This window comes from Aquarana catesbeiana, linkage group LG11 (assembly GCF_042186555.1).
Source record: "Aquarana catesbeiana isolate 2022-GZ linkage group LG11, ASM4218655v1, whole genome shotgun sequence".
In the NCBI taxonomy this organism is placed as follows: domain Eukaryota; kingdom Metazoa; phylum Chordata; class Amphibia; order Anura; family Ranidae; genus Aquarana; species Aquarana catesbeiana.
The window spans coordinates 306,919-329,954 of record NC_133334.1 but is presented as its reverse complement, the minus strand read 5'-3'; the positions used below and the strand labels follow the sequence as shown (position 1 = coordinate 329,954).

Below are 23,036 nucleotides of genomic sequence, written 5' to 3'. Positions count from 1 at the left end.
TACACTTTTATTGATTGACTTTAAGCATTATTAAAATCACTACTCCTGAAAAAACGGCCGTTTTTAAAACTTTTTTTTGCATTGATCCATGTCCCCTGGGGCAGGACCCAGGTCCCCAAACACTTTTTATGACAATAACTTGCATATTAGCCTTTAAAATTAGCACTTTTGATTTCTCCCATAGACTTTTAAAGGGTGTTCCGCGGCATTCGAATTTGCCGCGAACACCCCAAATTGTTCGCTGTTCGGTGAACTTGCGAACAGCCAATGTTCGAGTCGAACATGAGTTCGACTCGAACTCGAAGCTCATCCCTACTCCTCACCAAGCTTCTTTAGTCACTTTTTAAAGTAAAGTACAGTGTATATAATCCACAAGTGCCAAACTCGTAATGTCTCTGGTGTTGCTTCTGGTATGCCTCCGTCCTACGCGTTGCGTCACCCACATTACTTCATCAGGGGAGCCCACTTACAAAGAAATGAAGGGTCTATAATTTTTATCATAGGTGTATTTTATATGGTAGAGACAGAATATCAACCAAAAATCCAGAAAAAAAAACACATGATACAAATGTTATAAATGGAGATGCAGTTCAGTGAGTAAAATAAGTATTTGATCCCCTACCAACCAACAATAATTCTGCCCCCCACAGACTGGCTACAGTAGGTGCTCATGTGGTCCACAGATTAGTCCTGTCAATGTAAGAAGGTTCTCCTATCGACAACTCGTTATGTGTATAAAAGACACCTGTCCACAGAATCTCTTTCTTCCATTCAATCCTCACCATCATGGGGAAGACCAAAGGAGGACGCCAGGGACAAGATTGTAGACCTGCACAAGGCTGGAATGGGCTACAAGACCATCGCCAAGCAGCTTGGTGAGAGGGTGACAACAGTTGGTGGGATTATGCACAAATGGAAGAAACACAAAATAACGATCGATCTCCCTCGGTCTGGGGCTCCATACAAGTTCTCACCTGGTGGAGGTTCAATGATCATGAGAACGGTGAGGAATCAGCCCAGAACTACATGGGAGAATCTTGTCAATGATCTCAGCTGGGGCCATAGTCACCAAGAAAACAATCGGTAACACACTACACCGTGAAGGATTGAAATCCTGCAGCCCCGCAAGGTCCTCCTGCTCAGGAAATCACATGTACAGGTCCATCTGAAGTTTGTCAATGAACATCTGAATGATTCAGAGGAGAACTGGAGGAAAGTGTTGTGATCAGATGAGACCAAAATCAAGCTCTTTGGTATCAACCCAACTCACTGTGTTTGGAGGAGGAGGAATGCTGCCTATGACCCCAAGAACACCATCCCCCATCGTCATACATGGAGGTCCTATGACCCCAAGAACACCATCCCCCACCGTCATACATGGAGGTCCTATGACCCCAAGAACACCATCCCCCACCATCATACATGTAGGACCTATGACCCCAAGAACACCATCCCCCACCATCATACATGGAGGTCCTATGACCCCAAGAACACCATCCCCCACCATCATACATGGAGGTCCTATGACCCCAAGAACACCATCCCCCACCTTCATACATGGAGGTCCTATGACCCCAAGAACACCATCCCCCACCGTCATACATGGAGGTCCAAGAACACCATCCCCCACCATCATACATGGGGGTCCTATGACCCCAAGAACACGATCCCCCATCGTCATACATGGAGGTCCTATGACCCCAAGAACACCATCCCCCACTGTCATACATGGGGGTCCTATGACCCCAAGAACACCATCCCCCACCGTCATACATGGGGGTCCTATGACCCCAAGAACACCATCCCCCATCATCATACATGGAGGTCCTATGACCCCAAGAACACCATCCCCCACCGTCATACATGGATGTCCTATGACCCCAAGAACACCATCCCCCACCGTCATACATGGAGGTCCTATGACCCCAAGAACACCATCCCCCACCGTCATACATGGAGGTCCTATGACCCCAAGAACACCATCCCCCACCGTCATACATGGAGGTCCTATGACCCCAAGAACACCATCCCCCACCGTCATACATGGGGGTCCTATGACCCCAAGAACACCATCCTCCACCATAATACATGGGGGTCCTATGACCCCAAGAACACGATCCCCCATCGTCATACATGGAGGTCCTATGACCCCAAGAACACCATCCCCCACTGTCATACATGGGGGTCCTATGACCCCAAGAACACCATCCCCCACCATCATACATGGGGGTCCTATGACCCCAAAAACACCATCCCCCACCGTCATACATGGAGGACCTATGACCCCAAGAACACCATCCCCCACCGTCATACATGAAGGTCCTATGACCCCACCGTCATACATGGAGGTGGAAAATTATGCTTTGGGGGTGTTTTTCTGCTAAGGGGACAGGACAACTTCACCACATCAAAGGGATGATGGACGGGGCCATGTACCATCAAATCTTGGATGAGAACCTCTTTCCCTCGGCCAGGGCATTGAAAATGGGTCGTGGATGGGTCTTCCAGCATGACAATGACCCAACACACAGCCAAGGCAAAAAAGGAGTGACTCAATAAGAAGCACATGAAGGTCCTGGAGTGGCCTAGCCAGTCTCCAGACCTTAATCCCATAGAAAATACGTGGAGGGAGCTGAAGGTTCGAGTTACCAAACGTCAGCCTGAAAACCTTCGTGACTTGGAGATCTGCAAAGAGGACAAAAATCCCTCCTGAGATGTGTGCAAACCTGGAGGCCAACTCCAAGAAATGTCTGACCTCTGTGATCGCCAACGCCAAGAAACGTCTGACCTCTGTGATCGCCAACTCCAAGAAACGTCTGACCTCTGTGATCGCCAACTCCAAGAAACGTCTGACCTCTGTGATCACCACCTACAAGAAACGTCTGACCTCTGTGATCGCCAACTCCAAGAAGCGTCTGACCTCTGTGATCGCCAACTCCAAGAAGCGTCTGACCTCTGTGATCACCACCACCAAGAAACGTCTGACCTGTGTGATCGCCAACTCCAAGAAGCGTCTGACCTCTGTGATCGCCAACTCCAAGAAACGTCTGACCTCTGTGATCGCCAACTCCAAGAAGCGTCTGATCTCTGTGATCGCCAACTGCAAGAAACGTCTGACCTCTGTGATCACCACCTCCAAGAAACGTCTGACCTCTGTGATCGCCAACTCCAAGAAGCGTCTGACCTCTGTGATCGCCAACTCCAAGAAACGTCTGACCTCTGTGATCACCACCTACAAGAACCGTCTGACCTCTGTGATCACCACCTACAAGAAGCGTCTGACCTCTGTGATCGCCAACTCCAAGAAGCGTCTGACCTCTGTGATCGCCAACTCCAAGAAACGTCTGACCTCTGTGATCACCACCTCCAAGAAGCGTCTGACCTCTGTGATCGCCAACTCCAAGAAGCGTCTGACCTCTGTGATCACCACCACCAAGAAACGTCTGACCTGTGTGATCGCCAACTCCAAGAAGCGTCTGACCTCTGTGATCGCCAACTCCAAGAAACGTCTGACCTCTGTGATCGCCAACTCCAAGAAGCGTCTGATCTCTGTGATCGCCAACTGCAAGAAACGTCTGACCTCTGTGATCACCACCTCCAAGAAACGTCTGACCTCTGTGATCGCCAACTCCAAGAAGCGTCTGACCTCTGTGATCGCCAACTCCAAGAAACGTCTGACCTCTGTGATCACCACCTACAAGAACCGTCTGACCTCTGTGATCACCACCTACAAGAAGCGTCTGACCTCTGTGATCGCCAACTCCAAGAAGCGTCTGACCTCTGTGATCGCCAACTCCAAGAAACGTCTGACCTCTGTGATCACCACCTCCAAGAAGCGTCTGACCTCTGTGATCACCACCTACAAGAACCGTCTGACCTCTGTGATCGCCAACTCCAAGAAACGTCTGACCTCTGTGATCGCCAACTCCAAGAAGCGTCTGACCTCTGTGATCGCCAACTCCAAGAAACGTCTGACCTCTGTGATCGCCAACTCCAAGAAGCGTCTGATCTCTGTGATCGCCAACTGCAAGAAACGTCTGACCTCTGTGATCACCACCTCCAAGAAACGTCTGACCTCTGTGATCACCAACTCTAAGAAACGTCTGACCTCTGTGATCGCCAACTCCAAGAAGCGTCTGACCTCTGTGATCGCCAACTCCAAGAAATGTCTGACCTCTGTGATCACCACCTACAAGAACCGTCTGACCTCTGTGATCACCACCTACAAGAAGCGTCTGACCTCTGTGATCGCCAACTCCAAGAAGTGTCTGACCTCTGTGATCGCCAACTCCAAGAAACGTCTGACCTCTGTGATCACCACCTCCAAGAAGCGTCTGACCTCTGTGATCACCACCTACAAGAAACGTCTGACCTCTGTGATCGCCAACTCCAAGAAACGTCTGACCTCTGTGATCACCACCTACAAGAACCGTCTGGCCTCTGTGATCACCACCTACAAGAACCGTCTGACCTCTGTGATCGCCAACTCCAAGAAATGTCTGACCTCTGTGATCGCCAACTCCAAGAAACGTCTGACCTCTGTGATCGCCAACTCCAGGAAGCGTCTGACCTCTGTGATCGCCAACTTCAAGAAGCGTCTGACCTCTGTGATCGCCAACTCCAAGAAACGTCTGACCTCTGTGATCGCCAACTCCAAGAAACGTCTGACCTCTGTGATCGCCACCTACAAGAACCGTCTGGCCTATGTGATCACCAACTCCAAGAAACGTCTGACCTCTCTGATCACCACCTACAAGAACCGTCTGACCTCTGTGATCACCACCTCCAAGAAACGTCTGACCTCTGTGTTCGCCAACTCCAAGAAACGTCTGACCTCTGTGATCACCACCTACAAGAACCGTCTGACCTCTGTGATCGCCAACTCCAAGAAACGTCTGACCTCTGTGATCACCAACTCCAAGAAACATCTGACCTCTGTGATCACCACCTCCAAGAAACATCTGACCTCTGTGATCGCCAGCTCCAAGAAACATCTGACCTCTGTGATCACCAACTCCAAGAAGCGTCTGACCTCTGTGATCGCCAACTCCAAGAAACGTCTGACCTCTGTGATCGCCAACTCCAAGAAACGTGTGACCTCTGTGATCGCCAACTCCAAGAAGCGTCTGACCTCTGTGATCGCCACCTCCAAGAAACGTCTGACCTCTGTGATCGCCAACTCCAAGAAGCGTCTGACCTCTGTGATCGCCAACTCCAAGAAGCGTCTGACCTCTGTGATTGCCAACTCCAAGAAGCGTCTGACCTCTGTGATCACCACCTCCAAGAAACGTCTGACCTCTGTGATCGCCAACTCTAAGAAGCGTCTGATCTCTGTGATCGCCAACTCCAAGAAACGTCTGACCTCTGTGATCGCCAACTCCAAGAAGCGTCTGATCTCTGTGATCGCCAACTCCAAGAAACGTCTGACCTCTGTGATCACCACCTCCAAGAAACGTCTGACCTCTGTGAACACCAACTCTAAGAAACGTCTGACCTCTGTGATCGCCACCTACAAGAACTGTCTGACCTCTGTGATCACCACCTACAAGAAGCGTCTGACCTCTGTGATCGCCAACTCCAAGAAGCGTCTGACCTCTGTGATCGCCAACTCCAAGAAACGTCTGACCTCTGTGATCACCACCTCCAAGAAACGTCTGACCTCTGTGATCGCCAACTCCAAGAAACGTCTGACCTCTGTGATCGCAAACTCCAAGAAACGTCTGACCGCTGTGATCACCAACTCCAAGAAGCGTCTGACCTCTGTGATCACCACCTACAAGAAACGTCTGACCTCTGTGATCGCCAACTCCAAGAAACGTCTGACCTCTGTGATCACCACCTACAAGAACCGTCTGGCCTCTGTGATCACCACCTACAAGAACCGTCTGACCTCTGTGATCGCCAACTCCAAGAAACGTCTGACCTCTGTGATCGCCAACTCCAAGAAACGTCTGACCTCTGTGATCACCACCTACAAGAACCGTCTGGCCTATGTGATCACCAACTCCAAGAAACGTCTGACCTCTGTGATCACCACCTACAAGAACCGTCTGGCCTATGTGATCACCAACTCCAAGAAACGTCTGACCTCTGTGATCACCACCTACAAGAACCGTCTTGCCTATGTGATCACCAACTCCAAGAAACATCTAACCTATGTGATCACCACCTACAAGAAACGTCTGACCTCTGTGATCACCACCTACAAGAACCGTCTGACCTCTGTGATCGCCAACTCCAAGAAACGTCTGACCTCTGTGATCACCACCTACAAGAACCGTCTGGCCTATGTGATCACCAACTCCAAGAAACGTCTGACCTCTGTGATCGCCAACTCCAAGAAACGTCTGACCTCTGTGATCGCCAACTCCAAGAAACGTCTGACCTCTGTGATCGCCAACTCCAAGAAGCGTCTGATCTCTGTGATCGCCAACTGCAAGAAACGTCTGACCTCTGTGATCACCACCTCCAAGAAACGTCTGACCTCTGTGATCACCAACTCTAAGAAACGTCTGACCTCTGTGATCGCCAACTCCAAGAAGCGTCTGACCTCTGTGATCGCCAACTCCAAGAAATGTCTGACCTCTGTGATCACCACCTACAAGAACCGTCTGACCTCTGTGATCACCACCTACAAGAAGCGTCTGACCTCTGTGATCGCCAACTCCAAGAAGCGTCTGACCTCTGTGATCGCCAACTCCAAGAAACGTCTGACCTCTGTGATCAAAACCTCCAAGAAGCGTCTGACCTCTGTGATCACCACCTACAAGAAACGTCTGACCTCTGTGATCGCCAACTCCAAGAAACGTCTGACCTCTGTGATCACCACCTACAAGAACCGTCTGGCCTCTGTGATCACCACCTACAAGAACCGTCTGACCTCTGTGATCGCCAACTCCAAGAAACGTCTGACCTCTGTGATCGCCAACTCCAAGAAACGTCTGACCTCTGTGATCACCAACTCCAAGAAGCGTCTGACCTCTGTGATCGCCAACTCCAAGAAGCGTCTGACCTCTGTGATCGCCAACTCCAAGAAACGTCTGACCTCTGTGATCGCCAACTCCAAGAAACGTCTGACCTCTGTGATCGCCACCTACAAGAACCGTCTGGCCTATGTGATCACCAACTCCAAGAAACGTCTGACCTCTGTGATCACCACCTCCAAGAAACGTCTGACCTCTGTGATCGCCAACTCCAAGAAGCGTCTGACCTCTGTGATCGCCAACTCCAAGAAGCGTCTGACCTCTGTGATTGCCAACTCCAAGAAGCGTCTGACCTCTGTGATCGCCAGCTCCAAGAAACGTCTGACCTCTGTGATCACCACCTACAAGAACCGTCTGACCTCTGTGATCACCAACTACAAGAAACGTCTGACCTATGTGATCACCACCTACAAGAAACGTCTGACCTATGTGATCACCACCTACAAGAAACGTCTGACCTATGTGATCACCACCTACAAGAAACGTCTGACCTATGTGATCACCACCTACAAGAAACGTCTGACCTATGTGATCACCACCTACAAGAAACGTCTGACCTATGTGATCACCACCTACAAGAAACGTCTGAACTCTGTGATCACCACCTACAAGAAACGTCTGACCTCTGTGATCACCACCTACAAGAACCGTCTGACCTCTGTGATCACCAACTACAAGAAACGTCTGACCTATGTGATCACCACCTACAAGAAACGTCTGACCTATGTGATCACCACCTACAAGAAACGTCTGACCTATGTGATCACCACCTACAAGAAACGTCTGAACTCTGTGATCACCACCATAAGAAACGTCTGACCTCTGTGATCGCCACCTACAAGAAACGTCTGACCTCTGTGATCGCCAACAAGGGTTTCTCCACCAACTACTAAGTCATGTTGTGTGAAGGGTTCACATACTTATTTCACTCATTAAAATGCAAATCAATTTATAACTTTTTTGAAATGTGTTTTTCTGGATATTTTTGTTGTTATAATAAACCGACCAATAAAATTATAGAGGATCGTTTCTTTGTCACAAAATCAGCAGCCGATCAAATCCTTTTTCCCCTTCACTGTATATGGGGTCTGGAATTCTTAGCAGCCAATAACCTGGAACTTACCACACTGATAGGTGGGACAGCAGCTGTGTGTGCCGTTGTTGGTGATGGTAAGTATCTGGCCTTCCTGGCAGGTAGGTACACGCTGGGTACACACATTGCAGCCTGTATGGGGAGAATACACAGAGGTCTCATATATGAAGAGCCAATCATCACAATCTATACAGAAAGAGGGGGCAGGGCCTCCAGGTTTTGGGGTGATGATGTGACAGGACACACTGCCATGAGGGACAATTATAGGGAGCCGGGCACTGCCAAGAGGGACAATTATAGGGAGCCGGGCACTGCCAAGAGGGACAATTATAGGGAGCCGGGCACTGCCATGGGGGACAATTATAGGGAGCCGGGCACTGCCATGGGGGACAATTATAGGGAGCCGGGCACTGCCATGGGGGACAATTATAGGGAGCCGGGCACTGCCATGGGGGACAATTATAAGGAGCCGGGCACTGCCATGAGGGACAATTATGGGGAGCCGGGCACTGCCATGGGGGACAATTATAGGGAGCCGGGCACTGCCATGGGGGACAATTATAGGGAGCCGGGCACTGCCATGAGGGACAATTATGGGGAGCTGGGCACTGCCATGAGGGACAATTATGGGGAGCTGGGCACTGCCATGGGGGACAATTATAGGGAGACGAGCACTGCCAAGAGGGACAATTATAGGGAGCCGGGCACTGCCATGAGGGACAATTATAGGGAGTCGGGCACTGCCAAGAGGGACAATTATGGGGAGCTGGGCACTGCCATGAGAGACAATTATGGGGAGCTGGGCACTGCCATGAGAGACAATAATAGGGAGCCGGGCACTGCCAAGAGGGACAATTATAGGGAGCTGGGCACTGCCAAGAGGGACAATTATAGGGAGACAGGCACTGCCATGAGGGACAATTATAGGGAGACAGGCACTGCCAAGAGGGACAATTATAGGGAGCCGGGCACTGCCAAGAGGGACAATTATAGGGAGCCGGGCACTGCCATGAGGGACAATTATGGGGAGCTGGGCACTGCCATGAGAGACAATAATAGGGAGCCGGGCACTGCCAAGAGGGACAATTATAGGGAGCTGGGCACTGCCATGAGAGACAATTATAGGGAGACAGGCACTGCCAAGAGGGACAATTATAGGGAGCCGGGCACTGCCAAGAGGGACAATTATAGGGAGCCGGGCACTGCCAAGAGGGACAATTATAGGGAGCCGGGCACTGCCATGAGAGACAATTATAGGGAGCCGGGCACTGCCAAGAGGGACAATTATAGGGAGCCGGGCACTGCCATGAGGGACAATTATGGGGAGCCGAGCACTGCCATGAGGGACAATTATAGGGAGCCGGGCACTGCCATGAGGGACAATTATAGGGAGACGAGCACTGCCATGGGGGACAATTATAGGTAGCCGGGCACTGCCATTAGAGACAATTATAGGGAGCTGGGCACTGCCATGAGGGACAATTATAGGGAGCTGGGCACTGCCAAGAGGGACAATTATAGGGAGTCGGGCACTGCCAAGAGGGACAATTATATGGAGCTGGGCACTGCCAAGAGGGACAATTATAGGGAGCCAGGCACTGCCATGAGGGACAATTATAGGGAGCTGGGCACTGCCATGAGGGACAATTATAGGGAGCCGGGCACTGCCAAGAGGGACAATTATAGGGAGCCGGGCACTGCCATGAGGGACAATTATAGGGAGACAGGCACTGCCATGAGGGACAATTATAGGGAGCCGGGCACTGCCTTGAGGGACAAATATAGGGAGTCGGGCACTGCCAAGAGGGACAATTATAGGGAGCCGGGCACTGCCATGAGGGACAATTATGGGGAGCCGGGCACTGCCAAGAGGGACAATTATGGGGAGCCGGGCACTGCCAAGAGGGACAATTATAGGGAGCCGGGCACTGCCAAGAGAGACAATTATAGGGAGCCAGGCACTGCCATGAGGGACAATTATAGGGAGCTGGGCACTGCCATGGGGGACAATTATGGGGAGCCAGGCACTGCCAAGAGGGACTATTATAGGGAGCCGGGCACTGCCAAGAGGGACAATTATAGGGAGCCAGGCACTGCCATGGGGGACAATTATAGGGAGCCGGGCACTGCCATGAGGGACAATTATAGGGAGCCGGGCACTGCCATGGGGGACAATTATAGGGAGCAGGGCACTGCCATGGGGGACAATTATAGGGAGCCGGGCACTGCCATGGGGGACAATTATGGGGAGCCGGGCACTGCCATGGGGGACAATTATAGGGAGGCGGGCACTGCCATGAGGGACAATTATAGGGAGCAGGGCACTGCCATGGGGGACAACTATAGGGAGCCGGGCACTGCCATGAGGGACAACTATAGGGAGCTGGGCACTGCCATGAGGGACAATTATAGGGAGCCGGGCACTGCCATGGGGGACAATTATAGGGAGCAGGGCACTGCCATGGGGGACAATTATAGGGAGCCGGGCACTGCCATGGGGGACAATTATGGGGAGCCGGGCACTGCCATGGGGGACAATTATAGGGAGCCGGGCACTGCCAAGAGGGACAATTATAGGGAGCCGGGCACTGCCAAGAGGGACAATTATGGGGAGCCGGGCACTGAAATGAGGGACAATTATGGGGAGCCGGGCACTGCCATGGGGGACAATTATGGGGAGCCGGGCAGTGCCATGAGGGACAATTATAGGGAGCCGGACACTGTCATGGGGGACATTTATGGGGAGCCGGGCACTGCCAAGAGGGACAATTATAGGGAGCCGGGCACTGCCAAGAGGGACAATTATGGGGAGCCGGGCACTGCCATGGGGGAAAATTATAGGGAGCAGGGCACTGCCATGGGGGACAATTATAGGGAGCAGGGCACTGCCATGGGGGACAATTATAGGGAGCCGGGCACTGTCATGAGGGACAACTATAGGGAGCCGGGCACTGCCATGAGGGACAATTATAGGGAGCCGGGCACTGCCATGGGGGACAATTATAGGGAGCAGGGCACTGCCATGGGGGACAACTATAGGGAGCCGGGCACTGCCATGAGGGACAACTATAGGGTGCTGGGCACTGCCATGAGGGACAATTATAGGGAGCCGGGCACTGCCATGGGGGACAATTATAGGGGGCCGGGCACTGCCATGAGGGACAACTATAGGGAGCCGGGCACTGCCATGAGGGACAATTATAGGGAGCCGGGCACTGCCATGGGGGACAATTATAGGGAGCCGGGCACTGCCATGAGGGACAATTATAGGGAGCCGGGCACTGCCATGAGGGACAGTTATAGGGAGCTGGGCACTGCCAAGAGGGACAATTATAGGGAGTCGGGCACTGCCAAGAGGGACAATTATAGGGAGCTGGGCACTGCCAAGAGGGACAATTATAGGGAGCCGGGCACTGCCATGAGGGACAATTATAGGGAGCCGGGCACTGCCATGGGGGACAATTATAGGGAGCCAAGCACTGCCATGGGGACAATTATAGGGAGCCGGGCACTGCCATGAGGGACAATTATAGGGAGCCGGGCACAGCCATGGGGGACAATTATAGGGAGCCGGGCACTGCCATGGGGGACAATTATAGGGAGCCAGGCACTGCCAAGAGGGACAATTATGGGGAGCCGGGCACTGCCATGAGGGACAATTATGGGGAGCCGGGCACTGCCAAAAGGGACTATTTAGGGAGCCGGGCACTGCCTTGGGGGACAATTATAGGGAGCCGGGCACTGCCAAGAGGGACAATTATGGGGAGCCGGGCACTGCCAAGAGGGACAATTATAGGGAGCCGGGCACTACCATGGGGGACAATTATAGGGAGTCGGGTACTGCCAAGAGGGACAATTATAGGGAGTCGGGCACTGCCATGGGGGACAATTATAGAGAGCCGGGCACTGCCATGAGGGACAATTATGGGGAGCCGGGCACTGCCAAGAGGGACAATTATGGGGAGCCGGGCACTGCCATGAGGAACAATTATAGGGAGCCGGGAACTGCCATGAGGGACAATTATAGGGAGCCGGGCACTGCCATGGGGGACAATTATGGGGAGCCGGGCACTGCCATGGGGGACAATTATAGGGATCCGGGCACTGCCAAGAGGGACAATTATAGGGAGCCGGGCACTGCCAAGAGGGACAATTATGGGGAGCAGGGCACTGCCATGGGGGACAATTATGGGGAGCCGGGCACTGCCATGGAGGACAATTATGGGGAGCCGGGCACTGCCATGGAGGACAATTATGGGGAGCCGGGCACTGCCATGGAGGACAAAAATGGGGATAAGGGCACTGCCATGGGGGACATTTATGGGGAGCCGGGCACTGCCATGGGGGACAATTATGGGGAGCCGGGCACTGCCATGGAGGACAATTATGGGGAGCCGGGCACTGCCATGGAGGACAAAAATGGGGATAAGGGTACTGCCATGGGGGACATTTATGGGGAGCCGGGCACTGCCATGGGGGACAATTATGGGGAGCCGGGCACTGCCATGGGGGACATTTATGGGGAGCAGGGCACTGCCATGGGGGACAACTATAGGGAGCCGGGCACTGCCATGAGGGACAACTATAGGGAGCTGGGCACTGCCATGAGGGACAATTATAGGGAGCCGGGCACTGCCATGGGGGACAATTATAGGGAGCAGGGCACTGCCATGGGGGACAATTATAGGGAGCAGGGCACTGCCATGGGGGACAACTATAGGGAGCAGGGGACTGCCATGGGGGACAACTATAGGGAGTCGGGCACTGCCATGAGGGACAACTATAGGGAGCTGGGCACTGCCATGAGGGACAATTATAGGGAGCCGGGCACTGCCATGGGGGACTATTATAGGGAGCCGGGCACTGCCATGAGGGACAACTATAGGGAGCCGGGCACTGCCATGAGGGACAATTATAGGGAGCCGGGCACTGCCATGGGGGACAATTATAGGGAGCCGGGCACTGCCATGAGGGACAATTATAGGGAGCCGAGCACTGCCATGAGGGACAGTTATAGGGAGCTGGGCACTGCCAAGAGGGACAATTATAGGGAGTCGGGCACTGCCAAGAGGGACAATTATATGGAGCTGGGCACTGCCAAGAGGGACAATTATAGGGAGCTGGGCACTGCCAAGAGGGACAATTATAGGGAGACGGGCACTGCCATGAGGGACAATTATAGGGAGCCGGGCACTGCCATGGGGACAATTATAGGGAGCCGGGCACTGCCAAGAGGGACAATTATAGGGAGCCGGGCACTGCCATGAGGGACAATTATAGGGAGCCGGGCACTGCCATGAGGGACAATTATAGGGAGCCGGGCACAGCCATGGGGGACAATTATAGGGAGCCGGGCACTGCCATGAGGGACAATTATGGGGAACCGGGCACTGCCAAGAGGGACTATTATAGGGAGCCGGGCACTGCCTTGGGGGACAATTATAGGGAGCCGGGCACTGCCAAGAGGGACAATTATGGGGAGCCGGGCACTGCCAAGAGGGACAATTATAGGGAGCCGGGCACTGCCATGGGGGACAATTATAGGGAGCCGGGCACTGCCATGAGGGACAATTATGGGGAGCCGGGCACTGCCATGAGGAACAATTATAGGGAGCCGGCAACTGCCATGGGGGACAATAATAGGGAGCAGGGCACTGCCATGGGGGACAACTATAGGGAGCCGGGCACTGCCATGAGGGACAACTATAGGGAGCTGGGCACTGCCATGAGGGACAATTATAGGGAGCCGGGCACTGCCATGGGGGACAATTATAGGGAGCAGGGCACTGCCATGGGGGACAATTATAGGGAGCAGGGCACTGCCATGGGGGACAATTATAGGGAGCCGGGCACTGCCATGAGGGACAACTATAGGGAGCCGGGCACTGCCATGAGGGACAATTATAGGGAGCCGGGCACTGCCATGAGGGACAATTATAGGGAGCTGGGCACTGCCAAGAGGGACAATTATAGGGAGTCGGGCACTGCCAAGAGGGACAATTATAGGGAGCCGGGCACTGCCATGGGGGACAATTATAGGGAGATGAGCACTGACATGAGGGACAATTATAGGGAGCCGGGCACTGCCATGAGGGACAATTATAGGGAGCTGGGCACTGCCAAGAGGGACAATTATAGGGAGTCGGGCACTGCCATGAGGGACAATTATAGGGAGCTGGGCATTGCCAAGAGGGACAATTATAGGGAGCTGGGCACTGCCAAGAGCGACAATTATAGGGAGCCGGGCACTGCCATGGGGGACAATTATAGGGAGCCAGGCACTGCCATGGGGGACAATTATGGGGAGCCGGGCACTGCCATGGGGGACATTTATGGGGAGCCGGGCACTGCCATGGGGGACAATTATGGGGAGCTGGGCACTGCCATGAGGAACAATTATAGGGAGCCGGGAACTGCCATGGGGGACAATTATAGGGAGCCGGCACTTCCATAAGGGACAACTATAGGGAGCCGGGCACTGCCATGAGGGACAAGTATAGGGAGCCGGGCACTGCCATGGGGGACAATTATAGGGAGCAGGGCACTGCCATGGGGGACAATTATAGGGAGCAGGGAACTGCCATGGGGGACAACTATAGGGAGCAGGGCACTGCCATGGGGGACAATTATAGGGAGCAGGGCACTGCCATGGGGGACAACTATAGGGAGTCGGGCACTGCCATGAGGGACAACTATAGGGAGCTGGGCACTGCCATGAGGGACAATCATAGGGAGCCGGGCACTGCCATGGGGGACAATTATAGGGAGCCGGGCACTGCCATGAGGGACAACTATAGGGAGCCGGGCACTGCCATGAGGGACAATTATAGGGAGCCGGGCACTGCCATGGGGGACAATTATAGGGAGCCGGGCACTGCCATGAGGGACAATTATAGGGAGTCGGGCACTGCCAAGAGGGACAATTATATGGAGCTGGGCACTGCCAAGAGGGACAATTATAGGGAGTCGGGCACTGCCAAGAGGGACAATTATATGGAGCTGGGCACTGCCAAGAGGGACAATTATAGGGAGCAGGGCACTTCCAAGAGGGACAATTATAGGGAGACGGGCACTGCCATGAGGGACAATTATAGGGAGCCAGGCACTGCCATGGGGACAATTATAGGGAGCCGGGCACTGCCAAGAGGGACTATTATAGGGAGCCGGGCACTGCCTTGGGGGACAATTATAGGGAGCCGGGCACTGCCAAGAGGGACAATTATGGGGAGCCGGGCACTGCCAAGGGGGACAATTATAGGGAGTCGGGTACTGCCATGAGGGACAATTATGGGGAGCTGGGCACTGCCATGAGGAACAATTATAGGGAGCCGGGAACTGCCATGAGGGACAACTATAGGGAGCCGGCACTTCCATGAGGGACAACTATAGGGAGCCGGGCACTGCCATGAGGGACAAGTATAGGGAGCCGGGCACTGCCATGGGGGACAATTATAGGGAGCAGGGCACTGCCATGGGGGACAATTATAGGGAGCAGGGCACTGCCATGGGGGACAACTATAGGGAGCCGGGCACTGCCATGAGGGACAACTATAGGGAGCAGGGAACTGCCATGAGGGACAATTATAGGGAGCCGGGCACTGCCATGGGGGACAATTATAGGGAGCAGGGCACTGCCATGGGGGACAATTATAGGGAGCCGGGCACTGCCATGGGGGACAATTATAGGGAGCAGGGCACTGCCATGAGGGACAATTATGGGGAGCCGGGCACTGCCATGGGGGACAATTATAGGGAGCCAGGCACTGCCATGAGGGACAATTATAGGGAGCCGGGCACTGCCATGGGGGACAATTATAGGGAGCAGGGCACTGCCATGAGGGACAATTATGGGGAGCCGGGCACTGCCATGGGGGACAATTATAGGGAGCCAGGCACTGCCAAGAGGGACAATTATGGGGAGCCGGGCACTGCCATGGGGGACAATTATAGGGAGCAGGGCACTGCCATGAGGGACAATTATAGGGAGCCGGGCACTGCCATGAGGGACAATTATAGGGAGACGAGCACTGCCATGAGGGACAATTATGGGGAGCCGGGCACTGCCAAGAGGGACAATTATAGGGAGCCGGGCACTGCCAAGAGGGACAATTATATGGAGCTGGGCACTGCCAAGAGGGACAATTATAGGGAGCCGGGCACTGCCATGAGGGACAATTATAGGGAGCAGGGCACTGCCATGAGGGACAATTATGGGGAGCCGGGCACTGCCATGGGGGACAATTATAGGGAGCCAGGCACTGCCATGAGGGACAATTATAGGGAGCCGGGCACTGCCATGGGGGACAATTATAGGGAGCAGGGCACTGCCATGAGGGACAATTATGGGGAGCCGGGCACTGCCATGGGGGACAATTATAGGGAGCCAGGCACTGCCAAGAGGGACAATTATAGGGAGCCGGGCACTGCCATGAGGGACAATTATAGGGAGTCGGGCACTGCCAAGAGGGACAATTATGGGGAGCTGGGCACTGCCATGAGAGACAATTATGGGGAGCTGGGCACTGCCATGAGAGACAATAATAGGGAGCCGGGCACTGCCAAGAGGGACAATTATAGGGAGCTGGGCACTGCCAAGAGGGACAATTATAGGGAGACAGGCACTGCCATGAGGGACAATTATAGGGAGACAGGCACTGCCAAGAGGGACAATTATAGGGAGCCGGGCACTGCCAAGAGGGACAATTATAGGGAGCCGGGCACTGCCATGAGGGACAATTATGGGGAGCTGGGCACTGCCATGAGAGACAATAATAGGGAGCCGGGCACTGCCAAGAGGGACAATTATAGGGAGCTGGGCACTGCCATGAGAGACAATTATAGGGAGACAGGCACTGCCAAGAGGGACAATTATAGGGAGCCGGGCACTGCCAAGAGGGACAATTATAGGGAGCCGGGCACTGCCAAGAGGGACAATTATAGGGAGCCGGGCACTGCCATGAGAGACAATTATAGGGAGCCGGGCACTGCCAAGAGGGACAATTATAGGGAGCCGGGCACTGCCATGAGGGACAATTATGGGGAGCCGAGCACTGCCATGAGGGACAATTATAGGGAGCCGGGCACTGCCATGAGGGACAATTATAGGGAGACGAGCACTGCCATGGGGGACAATTATAGGTAGCCGGGCACTGCCATTAGAGACAATTATAGGGAGCTGGGCACTGCCATGAGGGACAATTATAGGGAGCTGGGCACTGCCAAGAGGGACAATTATAGGGAGTCGGGCACTGCCAAGAGGGACAATTATATGGAGCTGGGCACTGCCAAGAGGGACAATTATAGGGAGCCAGGCACTGCCATGAGGGACAATTATAGGGAGCTGGGCACTGCCATGAGGGACAATTATAGGGAGCCGGGCACTGCCAAGAGGGACAATTATAGGGAGCCGGGCACTGCCATGAGGGACAATTATAGGGAGACAGGCACTGCCATGAGGGACAATTATAGGGAGCCGGGCACTGCCTTGAGGGACAAATATAGGGAGTCGGGCACTGCCAAGAGGGACAATTATAGGGAGCCGGGCACTGCCATGAGGGACAATTATGGGGAGCCGGGCACTGCCAAGAGGGACAATTATGGGGAGCCGGGCACTGCCAAGAGGGACAATTATAGGGAGCCGGGCACTGCCAAGAGAGACAATTATAGGGAGCCAGGCACTGCCATGAGGGACAATTATAGGGAGCTGGGCACTGCCATGGGGGACAATTATGGGGAGCCAGGCACTGCCAAGAGGGACTATTATAGGGAGCCGGGCACTGCCAAGAGGGACAATTATAGGGAGCCAGGCACTGCCATGGGGGACAATTATAGGGAGCCGGGCACTGCCATGGGGGACAATTATAGGGAGGCGGGCACTGCCATGAGGGACAATTATAGGGAGCAGGGCACTGCCATGGGGGACAACTATAGGGAGCCGGGCACTGCCATGAGGGACAACTATAGGGAGCTGGGCACTGCCATGAGGGACAATTATAGGGAGCCGGGCACTGCCATGGGGGACAATTATAGGGAGCAGGGCACTGCCATGGGGGACAATTATAGGGAGCCGGGCACTGCCATGGGGGACAATTATGGGGAGCCGGGCACTGCCATGGGGGACAATTATAGGGAGCCGGGCACTGCCAAGAGGGACAATTATAGGGAGCCGGGCACTGCCAAGAGGGACAATTATGGGGAGCCGGGCACTGAAATGAGGGACAATTATGGGGAGCCGGGCACTGCCATGGGGGACAATTATGGGGAGCCGGGCAGTGCCATGAGGGACAATTATAGGGAGCCGGACACTGTCATGGGGGACATTTATGGGGAGCCGGGCACTGCCAAGAGGGACAATTATAGGGAGCCGGGCACTGCCAAGAGGGACAATTATGGGGAGCCGGGCACTGCCATGGGGGAAAATTATAGGGAGCAGGGCACTGCCATGGGGGACAATTATAGGGAGCAGGGCACTGCCATGGGGGACAATTATAGGGAGCCGGGCACTGTCATGAGGGACAACTATAGGGAGCCGGGCACTGCCATGAGGGACAATTATAGGGAGCCGGGCACTGCCATGGGGGACAATTATAGGGAGCAGGGCACTGCCATGGGGGACAACTATAGGGAGCCGGGCACTGCCATGAGGGACAACTATAGGGTGCTGGGCACTGCCATGAGGGACAATTATAGGGAGCCGGGCACTGCCATGGGGGACAATTATAGGGGGCCGGGCACTGCCATGAGGGACAACTATAGGGAGCCGGGCACTGCCATGAGGGACAATTATAGGGAGCCGGGCACTGCCATGGGGGACAATTATAGGGAGCCGGGCACTGCCATGAGGGACAATTATAGGGAGCCGGGCACTGCCATGAGGGACAGTTATAGGGAGCTGGGCACTGCCAAGAGGGACAATTATAGGGAGTCGGGCACTGCCAAGAGGGACAATTATAGGGAGCTGGGCACTGCCAAGAGGGACAATTATAGGGAGCCGGGCACTGCCATGAGGGACAATTATAGGGAGCCGGGCACTGCCATGGGGGACAATTATAGGGAGCCAAGCACTGCCATGGGGACAATTATAGGGAGCCGGGCACTGCCATGAGGGACAATTATAGGGAGCCGGGCACAGCCATGGGGGACAATTATAGGGAGCCGGGCACTGCCATGGGGGACAATTATAGGGAGCCAGGCACTGCCAAGAGGGACAATTATGGGGAGCCGGGCACTGCCATGAGGGACAATTATGGGGAGCCGGGCACTGCCAAAAGGGACTATTTAGGGAGCCGGGCACTGCCTTGGGGGACAATTATAGGGAGCCGGGCACTGCCAAGAGGGACAATTATGGGGAGCCGGGCACTGCCAAGAGGGACAATTATAGGGAGCCGGGCACTACCATGGGGGACAATTATAGGGAGTCGGGTACTGCCAAGAGGGACAATTATAGGGAGTCGGGCACTGCCATGGGGGACAATTATAGAGAGCCGGGCACTGCCATGAGGGACAATTATGGGGAGCCGGGCACTGCCAAGAGGGACAATTATGGGGAGCCGGGCACTGCCATGAGGAACAATTATAGGGAGCCGGGAACTGCCATGAGGGACAATTATAGGGAGCCGGGCACTGCCATGGGGGACAATTATGGGGAGCCGGGCACTGCCATGGGGGACAATTATAGGGATCCGGGCACTGCCAAGAGGGACAATTATAGGGAGCCGGGCACTGCCAAGAGGGACAATTATGGGGAGCAGGGCACTGCCATGGGGGACAATTATGGGGAGCCGGGCACTGCCATGGAGGACAATTATGGGGAGCCGGGCACTGCCATGGAGGACAATTATGGGGAGCCGGGCACTGCCATGGAGGACAAAAATGGGGATAAGGGCACTGCCATGGGGGACATTTATGGGGAGCCGGGCACTGCCATGGGGGACAATTATGGGGAGCCGGGCACTGCCATGGAGGACAATTATGGGGAGCCGGGCACTGCCATGGAGGACAAAAATGGGGATAAGGGTACTGCCATGGGGGACATTTATGGGGAGCCGGGCACTGCCATGGGGGACAATTATGGGGAGCCGGGCACTGCCATGGGGGACATTTATGGGGAGCAGGGCACTGCCATGGGGGACAACTATAGGGAGCCGGGCACTGCCATGAGGGACAACTATAGGGAGCTGGGCACTGCCATGAGGGACAATTATAGGGAGCCGGGCACTGCCATGGGGGACAATTATAGGGAGCAGGGCACTGCCATGGGGGACAATTATAGGGAGCAGGGCACTGCCATGGGGGACAACTATAGGGAGCAGGGGACTGCCATGGGGGACAACTATAGGGAGTCGGGCACTGCCATGAGGGACAACTATAGGGAGCTGGGCACTGCCATGAGGGACAATTATAGGGAGCCGGGCACTGCCATGGGGGACTATTATAGGGAGCCGGGCACTGCCATGAGGGACAACTATAGGGAGCCGGGCACTGCCATGAGGGACAATTATAGGGAGCCGGGCACTGCCATGGGGGACAATTATAGGGAGCCGGGCACTGCCATGAGGGACAATTATAGGGAGCCGAGCACTGCCATGAGGGACAGTTATAGGGAGCTGGGCACTGCCAAGAGGGACAATTATAGGGAGTCGGGCACTGCCAAGAGGGACAATTATATGGAGCTGGGCACTGCCAAGAGGGACAATTATAGGGAGCTGGGCACTGCCAAGAGGGACAATTATAGGGAGACGGGCACTGCCATGAGGGACAATTATAGGGAGCCGGGCACTGCCATGGGGACAATTATAGGGAGCCGGGCACTGCCAAGAGGGACAATTATAGGGAGCCGGGCACTGCCATGAGGGACAATTATAGGGAGCCGGGCACTGCCATGAGGGACAATTATAGGGAGCCGGGCACAGCCATGGGGGACAATTATAGGGAGCCGGGCACTGCCATGAGGGACAATTATGGGGAACCGGGCACTGCCAAGAGGGACTATTATAGGGAGCCGGGCACTGCCTTGGGGGACAATTATAGGGAGCCGGGCACTGCCAAGAGGGACAATTATGGGGAGCCGGGCACTGCCAAGAGGGACAATTATAGGGAGCCGGGCACTGCCATGGGGGACAATTATAGGGAGCCGGGCACTGCCATGAGGGACAATTATGGGGAGCCGGGCACTGCCATGAGGAACAATTATAGGGAGCCGGGAACTGCCATGGGGGACAATAATAGGGAGCAGGGCACTGCCATGGGGGACAACTATAGGGAGCCGGGCACTGCCATGAGGGACAACTATAGGGAGCTGGGCACTGCCATGAGGGACAATTATAGGGAGCCGGGCACTGCCATGGGGGACAATTATAGGGAGCAGGGCACTGCCATGGGGGACAATTATAGGGAGCAGGGCACTGCCATGGGGGACAATTATAGGGAGCCGGGCACTGCCATGAGGGACAACTATAGGGAGCCGGGCACTGCCATGAGGGACAATTATAGGGAGCCGGGCACTGCCATGAGGGACAATTATAGGGAGCTGGGCACTGCCAAGAGGGACAATTATAGGGAGTCGGGCACTGCCAAGAGGGACAATTATAGGGAGCCGGGCACTGCCATGGGGGACAATTATAGGGAGATGAGCACTGACATGAGGGACAATTATAGGGAGCCGGGCACTGCCATGAGGGACAATTATAGGGAGCTGGGCACTGCCAAGAGGGACAATTATAGGGAGTCGGGCACTGCCATGAGGGACAATTATAGGGAGCTGGGCATTGCCAAGAGGGACAATTATAGGGAGCTGGGCACTGCCAAGAGCGACAATTATAGGGAGCCGGGCACTGCCATGGGGGACAATTATAGGGAGCCAGGCACTGCCATGGGGGACAATTATGGGGAGCCGGGCACTGCCATGGGGGACATTTATGGGGAGCCGGGCACTGCCATGGGGGACAATTATGGGGAGCTGGGCACTGCCATGAGGAACAATTATAGGGAGCCGGGAACTGCCATGGGGGACAATTATAGGGAGCCGGCACTTCCATAAGGGACAACTATAGGGAGCCGGGCACTGCCATGAGGGACAAGTATAGGGAGCCGGGCACTGCCATGGGGGACAATTATAGGGAGCAGGGCACTGCCATGGGGGACAATTATAGGGAGCAGGGAACTGCCATGGGGGACAACTATAGGGAGCAGGGCACTGCCATGGGGGACAATTATAGGGAGCAGGGCACTGCCATGGGGGACAACTATAGGGAGTCGGGCACTGCCATGAGGGACAACTATAGGGAGCTGGGCACTGCCATGAGGGACAATCATAGGGAGCCGGGCACTGCCATGGGGGACAATTATAGGGAGCCGGGCACTGCCATGAGGGACAACTATAGGGAGCCGGGCACTGCCATGAGGGACAATTATAGGGAGCCGGGCACTGCCATGGGGGACAATTATAGGGAGCCGGGCACTGCCATGAGGGACAATTATAGGGAGTCGGGCACTGCCAAGAGGGACAATTATATGGAGCTGGGCACTGCCAAGAGGGACAATTATAGGGAGTCGGGCACTGCCAAGAGGGACAATTATATGGAGCTGGGCACTGCCAAGAGGGACAATTATAGGGAGCAGGGCACTTCCAAGAGGGACAATTATAGGGAGACGGGCACTGCCATGAGGGACAATTATAGGGAGCCAGGCACTGCCATGGGGACAATTATAGGGAGCCGGGCACTGCCAAGAGGGACTATTATAGGGAGCCGGGCACTGCCTTGGGGGACAATTATAGGGAGCCGGGCACTGCCAAGAGGGACAATTATGGGGAGCCGGGCACTGCCAAGGGGGACAATTATAGGGAGTCGGGTACTGCCATGAGGGACAATTATGGGGAGCTGGGCACTGCCATGAGGAACAATTATAGGGAGCCGGGAACTGCCATGAGGGACAACTATAGGGAGCCGGCACTTCCATGA

General features: G+C 54.7%; 1 protein-coding gene across 1 annotated transcript in view; it reads right to left on the bottom strand.

Moving 5' to 3' along the window:
• OTOG (otogelin) overlaps nucleotides 1-23,036 on the bottom strand; it is a 310,396-nt gene that overhangs the window by 55,502 nt on the left and 231,858 nt on the right. Inside the window, exon 45 of the mRNA XM_073605993.1 lies at nucleotides 8,107-8,208. Within this exon, the coding sequence (XP_073462094.1) occupies nucleotides 8,107-8,208 (102 nt within the window). The remainder of the gene's footprint in view (nucleotides 1-8,106; nucleotides 8,209-23,036) is intronic.